Below are 12,250 nucleotides of genomic sequence, written 5' to 3'. Positions count from 1 at the left end.
AAAGCAGAAACTGCTCAGCACAGGGGAAAGATGGCCCTAGTTTGAAAATAAAATGACAAAATATCCCTGAAAATGGTCTAAGAGAAAGCTAAACAAATACTTCTATCAGGAAACATCTGATGCTGAACAATAATGCCCCAAGTTTCCCTCTCTACCAAAATCACTGTCATACCCAGCACCTCATGTCTTGCTTTAGATAATATATGTACTACAAAAGAATAACCAGAAGGAATTAGTTTCAGATTTATTTTTTTAAGGGGAAAGGGAAAAAGAAATCAAAAGAAAAACCATTTGTAAAGAATAGAACGGATGCATACAGCCCGCCTGGAAACTTCAAAATGCATCAGGCTGCAGCTATGCTAAGAGTCTGGTTTGGGAGCAAACCTCTTTGGGAACCTAGTAACAAAGGGAAAAACTGAGGCTACGTACGTGGTGGTGTCTAGCAGTCCAAGTTTTAGGGAGTCTAACTTGCCATAACTTGCATGCCAAGGAGCTGGAAGAGGAAGTTAAAAGCTCCTCTTCTACTTTTTAAAGTTACTCTTTTTAAAACTTTCCTGCTAATCATTCACTTCATGCTACAGTCCTCTCTCCCATTGATGAAGCTGCACAAGCTTAAACTTACTTTAGAGTCAGTGGGCCAAATTCCAAAGTGAGGCATGTGGGTGCATACATGGTACGATGTAGCCTGTAGCTGCAGAATTTGCCACAGAATTCACTTCTTGCCACAGACAGATGTACCCGAGTCCCAGTTTTCATTTTAAATAGTGAGTTGTGCCTAGCGATAGCCATCAAAAGCTGTTAGTAGCGTAAACTGAAGAGTCACCTGCACAAGTCTGCAGACAGCTTGAACCAATAGCTCAGTGATGGGAGATCAGAACCCCATGGACTTTGGGTAGGAGTAAAAAGCCACATTTCAGAAGATGCCAAGAATTCAGCATTTCTGTCACAGAATTTGCCATTTTGCTGCCGTCAAAGCCAGTAGCCAACGTTCCCATCTCCCGCCCCCCCATATCTCCCTGCCCTGACAGGATCTCCCTGTAGTTGTCTCTTGTTTTCCAGCTTTCCTCACAATTGCAATTAACTGGATTACAGAGCATGCTCCCTGCACTGTTGCATGGAGCCATGAAGCAGGGGTCAGGAAACCAGAACTGGAGTCCAGTTTACAGTCAGGGACTGGGGAGCAGCCAGGAGTGTAGGCATGTGAGCTGCGCTGGCTGAAGAACAATGCAGCAACTGAAGCTTAAAAAGGAAGATGAGCTGCTGAAGCCATCTACAATCTCCCCGTGTCTCTGGCACATTCAGAGAGGAAAGGAGGTTCTGATCTGTGCTGTCTGTACAAGAGCATTGGAGCCAAAGCCTGGGGCGTGTAAATGGGCCACCTGTCCAGGTTTGTTTAGACATTTATTTTTGAAAATAATTAATTTTACTTCAATTAGTATTTCAATGAACCATAGTTGCATGTGGTATTGGGGGATAGGAATAGGAATGAAGTACATTTCATGACAGAATGAATTAATACTGCTGTAGAATTTAAAATGTTGTTGCCATGGAGCACACAGCGCCATGGTTATATGTTGGTAAGTGTCAGAAAGCCACTAAGCTGGTTTAAAGAAAGGCACCCATTGAAGGAGCCATATAAGCAATGTTATGTCAGCGTAGACTCCACTTTATATGTGGTCCAAGGATCTTAGACTGTAAGGGAATGGGCAAGATTAACTCCTAACAGAGTATCTTCTACCAGCTGATTTGTAGAGTAACACTGATGAGGATCATGGAGGTAAGCCAACAGTGATGAATCATGAGGGTGGTAGGAAATAGTGAAAAGATAAATGGTGGGCCCCCAAATAGAGGATTATTGAAATAGTGGTGACTTTTGAATCAGGCCAGTCACTGAGGAAAGAGCTCACATGCTCAGATGTTTGGGAGGAGAAGCCTCCACCAATGTTAAAAACACCTGCTTCATAGACTGCATTTTTTGCTGCAGTAGCTGATCACTACAGTAGATATTAACATGCAGAATGTTCACATGTGCCATTAACAGAAAAGTATTTGCTAAGAATCAGCACATAATTAAGTATTTCATTCTTTTAAAGGGAATCATTAGGAAAAGGATAGATAATAAGACAGAAAAATCATATTGCCTCTATAGAAATCCATGGTAAGCCCATATCTTGAATACTGTGTGCAGATCTGGTCCCCGCATCTCAAAAAGGATATATTGGAATTGGAAAGTTACAGAAAAGGGCAACAAAAATGATTAATGGTATGGAATACTTCCATATGAGGAAAGATTAATAAGATTGGGACTTTTCAGCTTGGAAAAGAGATGACTAAGGCGGGATATGATTGAGGTCTAAAAAAACGTGGATGGTATGGAGAAAGTAAATAAGGAAGTGTATTTACTCTCTCTCATAACACAAACTAGAGGTCACCAAATTAAATGAACAGGCACCAGGTTTAAAACAAGCAAGAGGAAGTATTTCTTCACACAACACACAGTCAACCTGTGGAACTCTTTGCCAAAGGATGTTGTAAAGGCCAAAACCATAACAGGGTTCAAAAAAAGAACTCAATAAGTTCATGGAGGATAGGTCCATCAGAGGGTATTAGCCAGAATGGGCAAGGATGTTTGCCAGAAGCTGGAAATGGGCGACGGGGAAATCGATCACTTGATGATTACCAGTTCTGTTCATTCCCTCTGAAACACCTGGCATTGGCCACTATCCTGAAAGACAGGATACTAGGCTAGACTGAGCATTGGTCTGACCCAGTATAGATGGTCTTATGAAGGATCAGCCTCCATCTATGCTGTTAGCAACAACAAGGGGAAAAGGCTTCCAAATGACTACAAGTTGCTGATTCAGAAGTTGCCTTAGAAGGAAGAAAACTCTCAGGTGTGGTTAATATCTGCTGCTGAAGAACACAGGGATTCATTCTCAGAGCTGTAAGTATGCATAAAATGCTTGGAATTAACAATGACTAGGACTTTGGCAGAGTTACTTCTAGACTTGTGTGTTCCTCTTTTGGTCCATTGCAGCTCCTCCCACTCCCCCCCCCCCCCCACAGGCGATACACACAAGTTGAGATCTGATCTTTGCTGCTGCAGTCACACAACAAATATTAGCACATTCTAGAATCCTACTGCCTTCAGGTCTTTATTTTCCTATTGTCGTCTGTTGGAAAGCTCTCCGTATCTTGCAATCTACATTTCCTACATGAAGAATTTGAGAATTCCACTTTCTCTTATCCCCATGAAATGGTTATTCAGCTATACTGATTAAAGCAAAGTATGTGTGTAAGGAAGGGTCACTTGATAAGCAGAATTCTATACCCATCTCAACCCACACTTTGTTCTAAAAAAAAAAAAAAAAAAAAATATATAATAATAATAATAATAATAATAATAAAAATCCTGTAGTTGCCATTAGGTCTTCCATCATATTAAATCAGTCCTATGATATGAGAACTACAGGGCAGGTTCAAATGGATAACAAGGGAGATATTTTTCATATGGAGAATATTAATTGACTGACATCTACTTTACAATTTCACTGGAATTATTGTAATAATTCCACATTTCTTGTGTGTAGAAAATATGCACATGTGCAAGCAACAGGAGAATTTCGTATTTATCAAGGACCTGTTTTCAGTACTGTGTCACTGTCATGTTAGCAGAATGCCCACTGGCAGCCACTTCTGAGGCCTCCCTCCTCATAACTGTTCCCTCCCTATTACTAACTCCAGCCAAAGGGCCTGGCTTGACACTTATGATTGTGGAGTAGAGCTGATTTAATATCTGTATCCAGGGCAGACTATTAACCCCTTCTTACCCTGGCTCAGTGGGGAGTTCGTATACCCAATCAAAAGTATGGAGAGAGGCAGGTGGAAATTATTCCTAGACGTATTTGTTAGAATTAGAAAAACTTATGAATAGAAATCTGTATGTAGTGTTGCAGTCATGTCAGTTGATATCTGGACTCAGGGAAAGACAAGGTGGGTGAGGTAATATCTTTTGTTGGACCAACTTATGTTGGTGAAAGAGACAAGCTTTCGAGCTTACAAAGAGCTCTTCTTCAGTTCTGGGAAACGTACTCAGTGTCATAGCTAAAGGCCAGGCCTATACTACACACGTACTTCAGTATAGCTACGTCATTCAGGGGTGTGAAAAATAGTTATACTAGTTATACTGACCTTAACCCCCCATGGGGATTTTATACAAGTTTCAGTCCCCAGTCAAGCAAACATTTGTACGTTTGCTACTTAATGAAACTTATCTGTACTCCTGAGGTAACAAGTGCCTTTTTCCCAGCTTCACCATCTCTTTCACCGAGTCTAGATATCAAATCTACCTTTCCCTCTGGAAGATCAAACAAAAGGAAACCAAGCCATTCTATGTAAAAAGCATATAAATAAACCAAAATAAAATTCATGACTAAGACTAAAAAGAATACAAGTCTGATGACTCTTCTGTGGGGATTTTTGCCTTCCAAGACTCACTTTAGAAAGCAAGACCCTGCCCTTTATGAATAAGATATATAGGATTTATGCAACACACCTATTCTGCCTTTGAAAATTCACAAACCCCCTCTCCCCCGCTACCCCCAATCTACTGTACAAGTTTGCCTTGCATCCTAAAATGGCTTTTAAGTTTGGTTAATGTTGAAAACCAATTCCATTAACATGACTGTGCCACGGGTGTGGACAAGGCACAAGACATACTGAAAATCATGCAGGCCTATATAGTGTGACCAAGAGGAGAGAGAGATTTTCAACACACAAATTTGACTATGATTAGGCTGCTGGTGCACGAGACCCACTACTCATAAAGCCTGCCAATATAGTCTTATTGTGTCCTTGTACGCCCCCATCGATCTGTCTGTATCCATCTGTTGCCTTGTTTCATACTTAGATTGTAAACTTTTAGGGACAGGTACCATGTTTTTGTTCAGTGTTTGTACAGTGCCCAGCACAGGGGGCTCCTCAGTGTTATGGTAACAACAAAAACACTGGCTTCAAAGAAAAAAAAAAAGTTATCCTTTTTCACACTAACCAGCACAATTCTATTAACCTGAAACTGTTTTCCAGGCTGGTTTCCCCCTCCACCCCCCCATGTTTGAGCCAAGTTAAGTAATTAAACAGGACTTAAAACCTCCCCTTATCCTCAAGGAGCAAGTCAAGGGCAGAGAAGAATCTTCTCCATTTATAACATTTACATAAATGTTTACAAAGCATACAATGTTTGTCCAATTAAAGCTGTTGGAGAAGGAAACATTCATCAGCTATTGTTGTTAACCATGTGCTGATCAACTTACACAGATCCCCAAAGGCTTTCTCTGCAGTAATTGATCGATTGTTGCCCAGTAAGAGACATGCTGGTCTAATGAACTGTACTGACTGGACAAGAAAAGCCAGATGGCTGTGTAACAGAGACTAAGGAACTGCACTGAAAATTCAAATCAAACCACTACTCCCACCCCCCCCCACACCCCAATCTTAAAAGCAACTGAGTGTCCAAGGAGCAATTTTAAAGACCTGTCATACAAAACTGTCATCAAAACCTATCAATCAATATTTTGCAGACTCACTGCATAGTAAAACTGAATTTTTAAATCACCAGGAGAAGTAGCTGAAAATCTATGACTGCAGATTTCTGCAGCAAGGAAAATATTCCCCCTACGTCCAAAAGAAAACAAAGAAGTTGTTTCTATGCACGTGGAGAGGAAGAGGGGTAGATGTAGACTATTTCTGAACATTGCTACAGCTGCAGGCATCTTGCATGCTTTTCCTGCTCTCTTGAACCCAGTGACTAGAAAATTCTATTAATTATGAGAATACAAAATTCTTAGCCTTCTTATCACTATCCATCAAGAAAAGGGCAGATTTTAAACCTGATTCTGAACACAGTTTGTCCTTGTCTACACTTGCAGTTAAACAGCATTCGGTACCAGTTCAGCTGTACCCATCGCTGGCCCCTATTTTGTTAGCAACAGGTAATTTTTTTTTTTTTTTTTTTTAAAAGCATAGACCAGACCACACCCATCATCCTGAAGAGAGAAGTCCTTACACTGTAGATTTCCTAAAGTACACATAAAAGAAGCTCCAATTCTGCAAACCTCTGAAAGTACTCTAAATCAGGGCTCCTTGCCTGCAGAGCCTAAAAGGAGCACAGCTCCTTTTGTGCTGACCTCAATGGCCAGATGACTAAAGCTCTCCTACAAAGGTCTGCAGGAAATGAGGGAGAAGAAATGTACAGGGCAGGAAGGTTGCAGGGAGATGAGGGGGAGTCAGCAGAATCAAAGGGGGCATTCTCTATCACTTCTGCTGAGACTCAGATCCCATGAAGTCTCTTTTGGGATGGGATGGGATGACAAACACTGAAAGTGATAATGTTTGGCTGTGGAATTGTGTTTCTTCAACTTCTATATACAAAGCTCAGTTCCAAATACAGGCTTTTAAAATAAATAAATAAATAAATAAATAAATCTTTATCAATGAAGACCAGCCATTCAGCAAGCTGACAGACACCAATTTTATCTCTACAAAATTTAGTAAGACACTAAATTCTTTTTTATGTAAGGAATTGTCCAACCCCTCCCCCCCCGCCCCAAAAAACCCCAAAACCCATATTTGCACACTGAGTCCTTTACATTTCAAGACCTGATGCTGCAAGAGAAATTAGTTGCTGTGAGCTATGGTTCATACTCCGGCATCCTTTCACACAGGAAAAGCATACATGTACTCTTTAGAGAGGAAAACTCCCCTTTAATTTTTAAAGAATTAGACACTGAAGTACCACTGCCTCAAAAAAATTCCTTTTAACTAGAAAGCATGCAGGAAAGTACAACAAAAGTTAGATTTCTATACCACAGCAACACCCCCCCATTTATGGGGCTTAGGAACCATATAACTAATCCTGTTTGGAAGAGAGCAGTGCTGATGTTTTGATTAGTTGATGGGCATAAATCATATTATCCCTAACCAGAGTTTAGTGTGCAGAGTTAAACATAACGAAAGCTGTAACTTTATAGGGAGTTTGAACAGTCTGCAGTACAGCAAGTTGTGCATTCCTGAAACTCCCCTTCAGTGTAATGTCAACAGAAGAGGCTGAGTGGTGATGTAATGTCTGAGGGCATGCCATAGATTCAAGACACTTTTTGTTCTATTCACAGGATACGAATTAACCCTTTTATTGAAGCAAGCAACAACCAGCTGTATTTTACTAATAAAAGCTGGTTATTGGCATTCTGTTCATTTGCACCACATATTGTAGCTGGGAATCATGAGCAGGAAGTTTATCTATCTTCAGGTTTTATACCACCACCCAACACTAAGATACAAATGCCTTCCACTAAATGTATATGTACTGGGACAAATTGTGCTCTTCATTTAAACCCAGGCAGTCCCTCTAAAGTTGATAGGGTGCATTGGTGTAACTAAGGCCAAAGTTGGGCCTATTCAATCTGCCTTCCCCACACTCCTTATTTTCTTCTGTGGGTGTGTGAGCAGTTAGGCTGGGCTGAGTTGAGCTCCTAATTAAGGCAAAGAAGACACTATATTGTGTTCATTCACTGACCAAGATCAGAGCTCCTGTAAAAGGAAGAGGAGAGTCGTCTTAGTAAGTGGCATGTGAACAGTGTATTCATATTTAATACCTAGGACAAGGGCAGAATTTTGTGTGGATCCAAACGATAAAAGTTTTCATTTGGACTTTGGTCACCATAAGAACCTAGGTATTTGAAGAAGAGTACTACACCACTCAACATGAGTAAGGGTAGCAGAATCTGGCCCTAATATCATCATCCGTTATAATCCAAACGGATGGAAATTCATTATGGATTGATTTAAAAAAACTAAAAAGAATGCAGATATTTAGAGCAAACTAGATTGAGGGTCTGGCATTTCTGGGAAAAATCTTGCATATTCTGTTTATTATTTCAACAGGTTCGTAAGGACAACGGTTATGTTAGGGTTCAGACTTGAATGATTCAGATGCTTTCATAGGAACACAAAGGCCTGTAACCAAGGGCACAGAAAGAAGCACAGCTAACTAGCCTCTAACCAACAAAAGGGATATGTTCTTGTCACAGCCTACGTGCCCAAAATATCTGTAAGTCCAATAAGAACGCAAACCAGTGAAGCACTTTTATATCATTTCTCTCAATTTCATTAATGATTGAGATTCAGTTTATATTTTGTATGATTTTTAGTTCAGCAATTTCATAGTGAGGCTAAAGAATGAACATTTCTACTTTTTATAGCTTCAAGGAACAAGGATACTAACTCATCGACATTAGGCTTCTATTTTACTAGCAGCAGGCCTGCTTTAATACCATTTGCCTGCATGCAAATCACTTGCAGCAGGTTCCCATTCTCAATGACAAATATTACAGCATTTTCTATCCCTGTTCCATGGGATGGTTAACAGAGTCTATCAGAGAGAATGGGATTCCAGAGCACAAAGCCCTATAAAATAATAAGAGATAAACACAAGAACACCTGTAGAGCCCGATGGCCACAAAACTCTCTTACAGTTTCTATCTTCATCACTGTCTGGACAAAGAATCATCTACAAGTTCTGTTAACCAAAACTACATTCTTAGCAATGTTGGTTATTTAGGACTTTTGCCGTAAAATGAAGAGTGTATTTTATACTCTCTAGTGGGAATTAACCTTTATATTCAGCTATCAGCCCAATATATATGTAAAACTAAGCTAACTAGTGAATAATATAAAGGAGGACAAAGACATGGAAATCTGCCTCTTCCACTATCTCTAAACAGTTAATAAATTTGCCATCCAGGAAATTTACTTTTCTTCCTCCATGTTTTTTTCCTGGTTTTGCATGATCATTTGCTAATATGTTTATAACTTGTTCCGTACCTCATGCTTCATCTTTGAGACCCCTTAGAATGGTCTCTTTCCTGCCCCAGCTCCCAAAGACGAAATTAAAAAAAAATCACTAGTTTAGTCGATAGAACTCATTTCTCAAGTACAGCCCCCTCAACACAACCCCCATCTCACGCCCTATTGAGGTATGCCTTTGGTAACCACATGTTTTCCATTTAGGGGTATAACTTTTAAATCAAATACAACTTTGTCAGATGGTCTCAACTTTTGTACAATACTCAGGATTTTTAATTGAAAATTGGAATAGAATATAAAGTATTAATCACTAGGTCCAATGTAAAATATTAAATCTTGAGTTACTTCCTGAAGATGTCTTGAACATAAAATTAAAAACAAGGCCTGAATCATACATATTGTCTGCTTAGCAAATACCAGAAGACAAGAAACGAGAGCTGCAGCTGGAGAATGCCTTTCTATCTTAAGTGACACTCACAAATTGAACATCCCTTTTATTTTCAAACCCTTCCTCACATCTTCCTACCTCCAAAAACAACCCCCCACCCAAAGCAGAGTTCTGACCCCATAAAGGGAAAAGTGTCAGAGCCTCCACAAAGCTCATTAGGGACTTTGCTACTGATTTTACGTGGAAGGCACTAAGGTACTACAGTAATAGGATGCAGCATAACACTCCAAGATAAACAGATGGGAGCAAATTTCCAAGCTCTTTTTCTGTAAATTCTGTAATTTTTCTGGTTTCATGAATGGACACATATAACACACAAAAACAAAGAACTCCAACACACCCGCCAAAGTACAGAATTTGCCTTACAAAGAACTGCAGAAGTCTCCTGTCCTGTATCCCTTGTGGATTTGGCTGCAGGTTCCAGCTCTTATCTTCATGTCTAGATATGCCCTACCAGGATGTAATTCCTGTTGGAAGTGACAGCACCTACATGTCCAATTCCTATCTCTGGATATTTTAAAACATATCCAGTTAGTTACTTTTAACTATTGCTGTGTAGTTTCTTGAACTTTCGTATTCCAATTCATTATTTTTGGAGTCCTCTAAATCAGTGGTGAAAAAAGAGTCATTGCAGTTTTCCTTTAGTTTGGTTGACTGATGTACTAGGTAGGATTAGTATGCCCAGTTATATTTGACATTTCTGCCGTTAACAGACTTCCCCACACCAAAGATTAAGTTACACGTACATGTTTTGGCACCAGTGAAAGGTTTTCCGTAACACCCTAAAAAAAGTTTGCCATTTTGGAAGACTGCCCCAATTGTCTCTTGATGTTCCATTTTATGTCTCAGCTTCCCTCTTTCCTTCCCTGCTCTAAATTTCATCAGGAAGTGCATCTCCCATTGCTCAGAGATTCCATATTGTATGTAACGCTTATATACCAGCTTCCTAACTGAACCAGATAACCTGTCTGTCGGGTTTTTCAAAAGGCAAAGAACAGGCCCAGTGAAGAATGCCCACATTCTTCCCATAAAGTAATGAATGTATTCTCCCCCCTCCCCTCCCCCCCCCCCCCCAAAAAAGTATAAAAAGCATAATGCTAAAGGTCTATCTGGGTCCCAATTGTAGTTCTACTCTGACCTCTAGAGGAAAAAGACTAGTGTCATCTTTAGGTTTGTTCATTATGGACCCATAAGAAGTGGCATGTTTCCAAATGTATAACAGGTTAATTTGCTTCTGCAATATATTTCTTTGCCCTTTTTAAGTTTCCTTGGGGCAAACTCCTCTAATTTTTAAATTGCCTTCAGTACTGCTTCTGTGCACTCTGATTAGAAATGCACAAACATACCTACTCCCTATGCTTCTTAGTCATATCCACTTACTTCAGTAACAGAAATAGGTTTTCATGCCTGAGCCCTTATAGTTACAAGAGACTCTATTCTATCTCCTGCATGGGAAATTAAAGCTCTGATTCCAGAATCTTTATTATTGATATCAGGGGAAATCTCACATGCTGGGCAGGTTTTGTGGTTCCAGTAGTTGTAAAAATTTGTTTTTACTTGTAAAATAATAAAATTTGACATGTAAGTTGAGAAAAAAGAATTTTAAATACCCACAATGTTTGATTTTACCGGCCTGTTTCTCTGGCTTTAAATAATAAGTTTAGTTTTCTGACCTAGACAATATTGTCTAATTCACAGGTCTGAAAATTGATCAAATGGACCTTTCAGAGAGCTAATTTACATGTTTCCTTTGAAAACACATTTTCTAATTTTAGATTACTTTATTCAGATGTAGAATTTACCACACCCCTTGGTGTGCATTATTTTTCACTTACAATTGTGTAGTATTGCAACAGGAAGAAATTAAGGACAACTCCCCCTCTTCCACCCCCCCCCACCCCGTGTTCTGGATTCAGTAATATCCCCCAAATCAGAGAAGGCTCTTAAAGTTGTTTTCAAATGCTCAGGAAAGCCTCTACTTTTGCACAGAGTAATTAGCACGTGAGCTTGGGAGGGCACCACTTGCCCATTACCTGGTCACGGTCGCCTGCAAAACAGCAGCTCTTCATGGTACACGAGTTGAAGTAACCTTGGTTGTCAAACTGGAAGACAGGCAGTCGGGAGTGGATATCGTAGAGGACTGGTGGAAGACGCCGACGCAGTGCCAGCAGCTGGGTTCCATTGCTGTTGAATCGGACACTCATGGCACTTTGAAGGGACAGATTTCCACCATAGCGGAGCAGTGAACTAGGAAAGGGAAGAGAGAACAAGTCAGGCAGGCTGCCTGAAATTTAAAGTGTACATAAGAGTATCAACTGTATTTCACTTTTTAAAATACATCTGTGATCTCCCAGTGTAGTTATCAGAGTTTTAAAGAGAAGAGGAAATTCTGCAGAATGATCTTTGCTCCAGGTGTCGTCATTTTCATTATGCTGCAATATAAACAATTTTATACATCTGAATAAAGTCTCTCTCTGCCCAATTTCTGCAGAAAAACATTCAAAGCACCCATTCCCCAGCAAATTTGAGTCAAAGCTTGAATGACAAGCTATCAAAAGTGCTCAGTTTAGAACGGTGTCTGGAGATAGAGGCTAGTGCTGCTTGCTTAACTGACAGAGATTTTATTCTCCTCCCTGCCGCCATGTGCAGCAGATAGAATTCCCTGCATGGGGACAAATTCTAAGACACAGATTATTACAATTGTTAATTAAAAAACAAAAAAACCACACACTGTTGTTGTAGGGTTGGGCTATTTGCCTTTTTGATTTTGCCCTGCCAGCACTCAGATCTTTTGGTTCATCCGGTGCCCTAACTAGTGTGGGCTAATATTTTTCTGCTACCATCTTGGTGGAGGATGGAGGCTGCAGCTCTTTATCCACAAGTAGATGATCAGACCATTCCCTCATTCCAGCTTCCATTTACAGTTTACATCTCTACAGC

At 40.0% G+C, this 12,250-nt stretch overlaps 1 protein-coding gene across 1 annotated transcript in view; it reads right to left on the bottom strand.

Moving 5' to 3' along the window:
* The window catches only part of DCAF5 (DDB1 and CUL4 associated factor 5), a 93,059-nt gene that overhangs the window by 28,801 nt on the left and 52,008 nt on the right, over positions 1-12,250 (bottom strand). The window contains exon 6 of the mRNA XM_065403680.1: positions 11,344-11,557. Coding sequence (XP_065259752.1) covers positions 11,344-11,557 — 214 coding nt within the window. The remainder of the gene's footprint in view (positions 1-11,343; positions 11,558-12,250) is intronic.

Source organism: Emys orbicularis, chromosome 4 (assembly GCF_028017835.1).
Source record: "Emys orbicularis isolate rEmyOrb1 chromosome 4, rEmyOrb1.hap1, whole genome shotgun sequence".
Classification (NCBI taxonomy): Eukaryota; Metazoa; Chordata; order Testudines; family Emydidae; genus Emys; species Emys orbicularis.
Note: the sequence above shows the minus strand (reverse complement) of the source record. Positions and strands in the feature narration are given on the sequence as shown.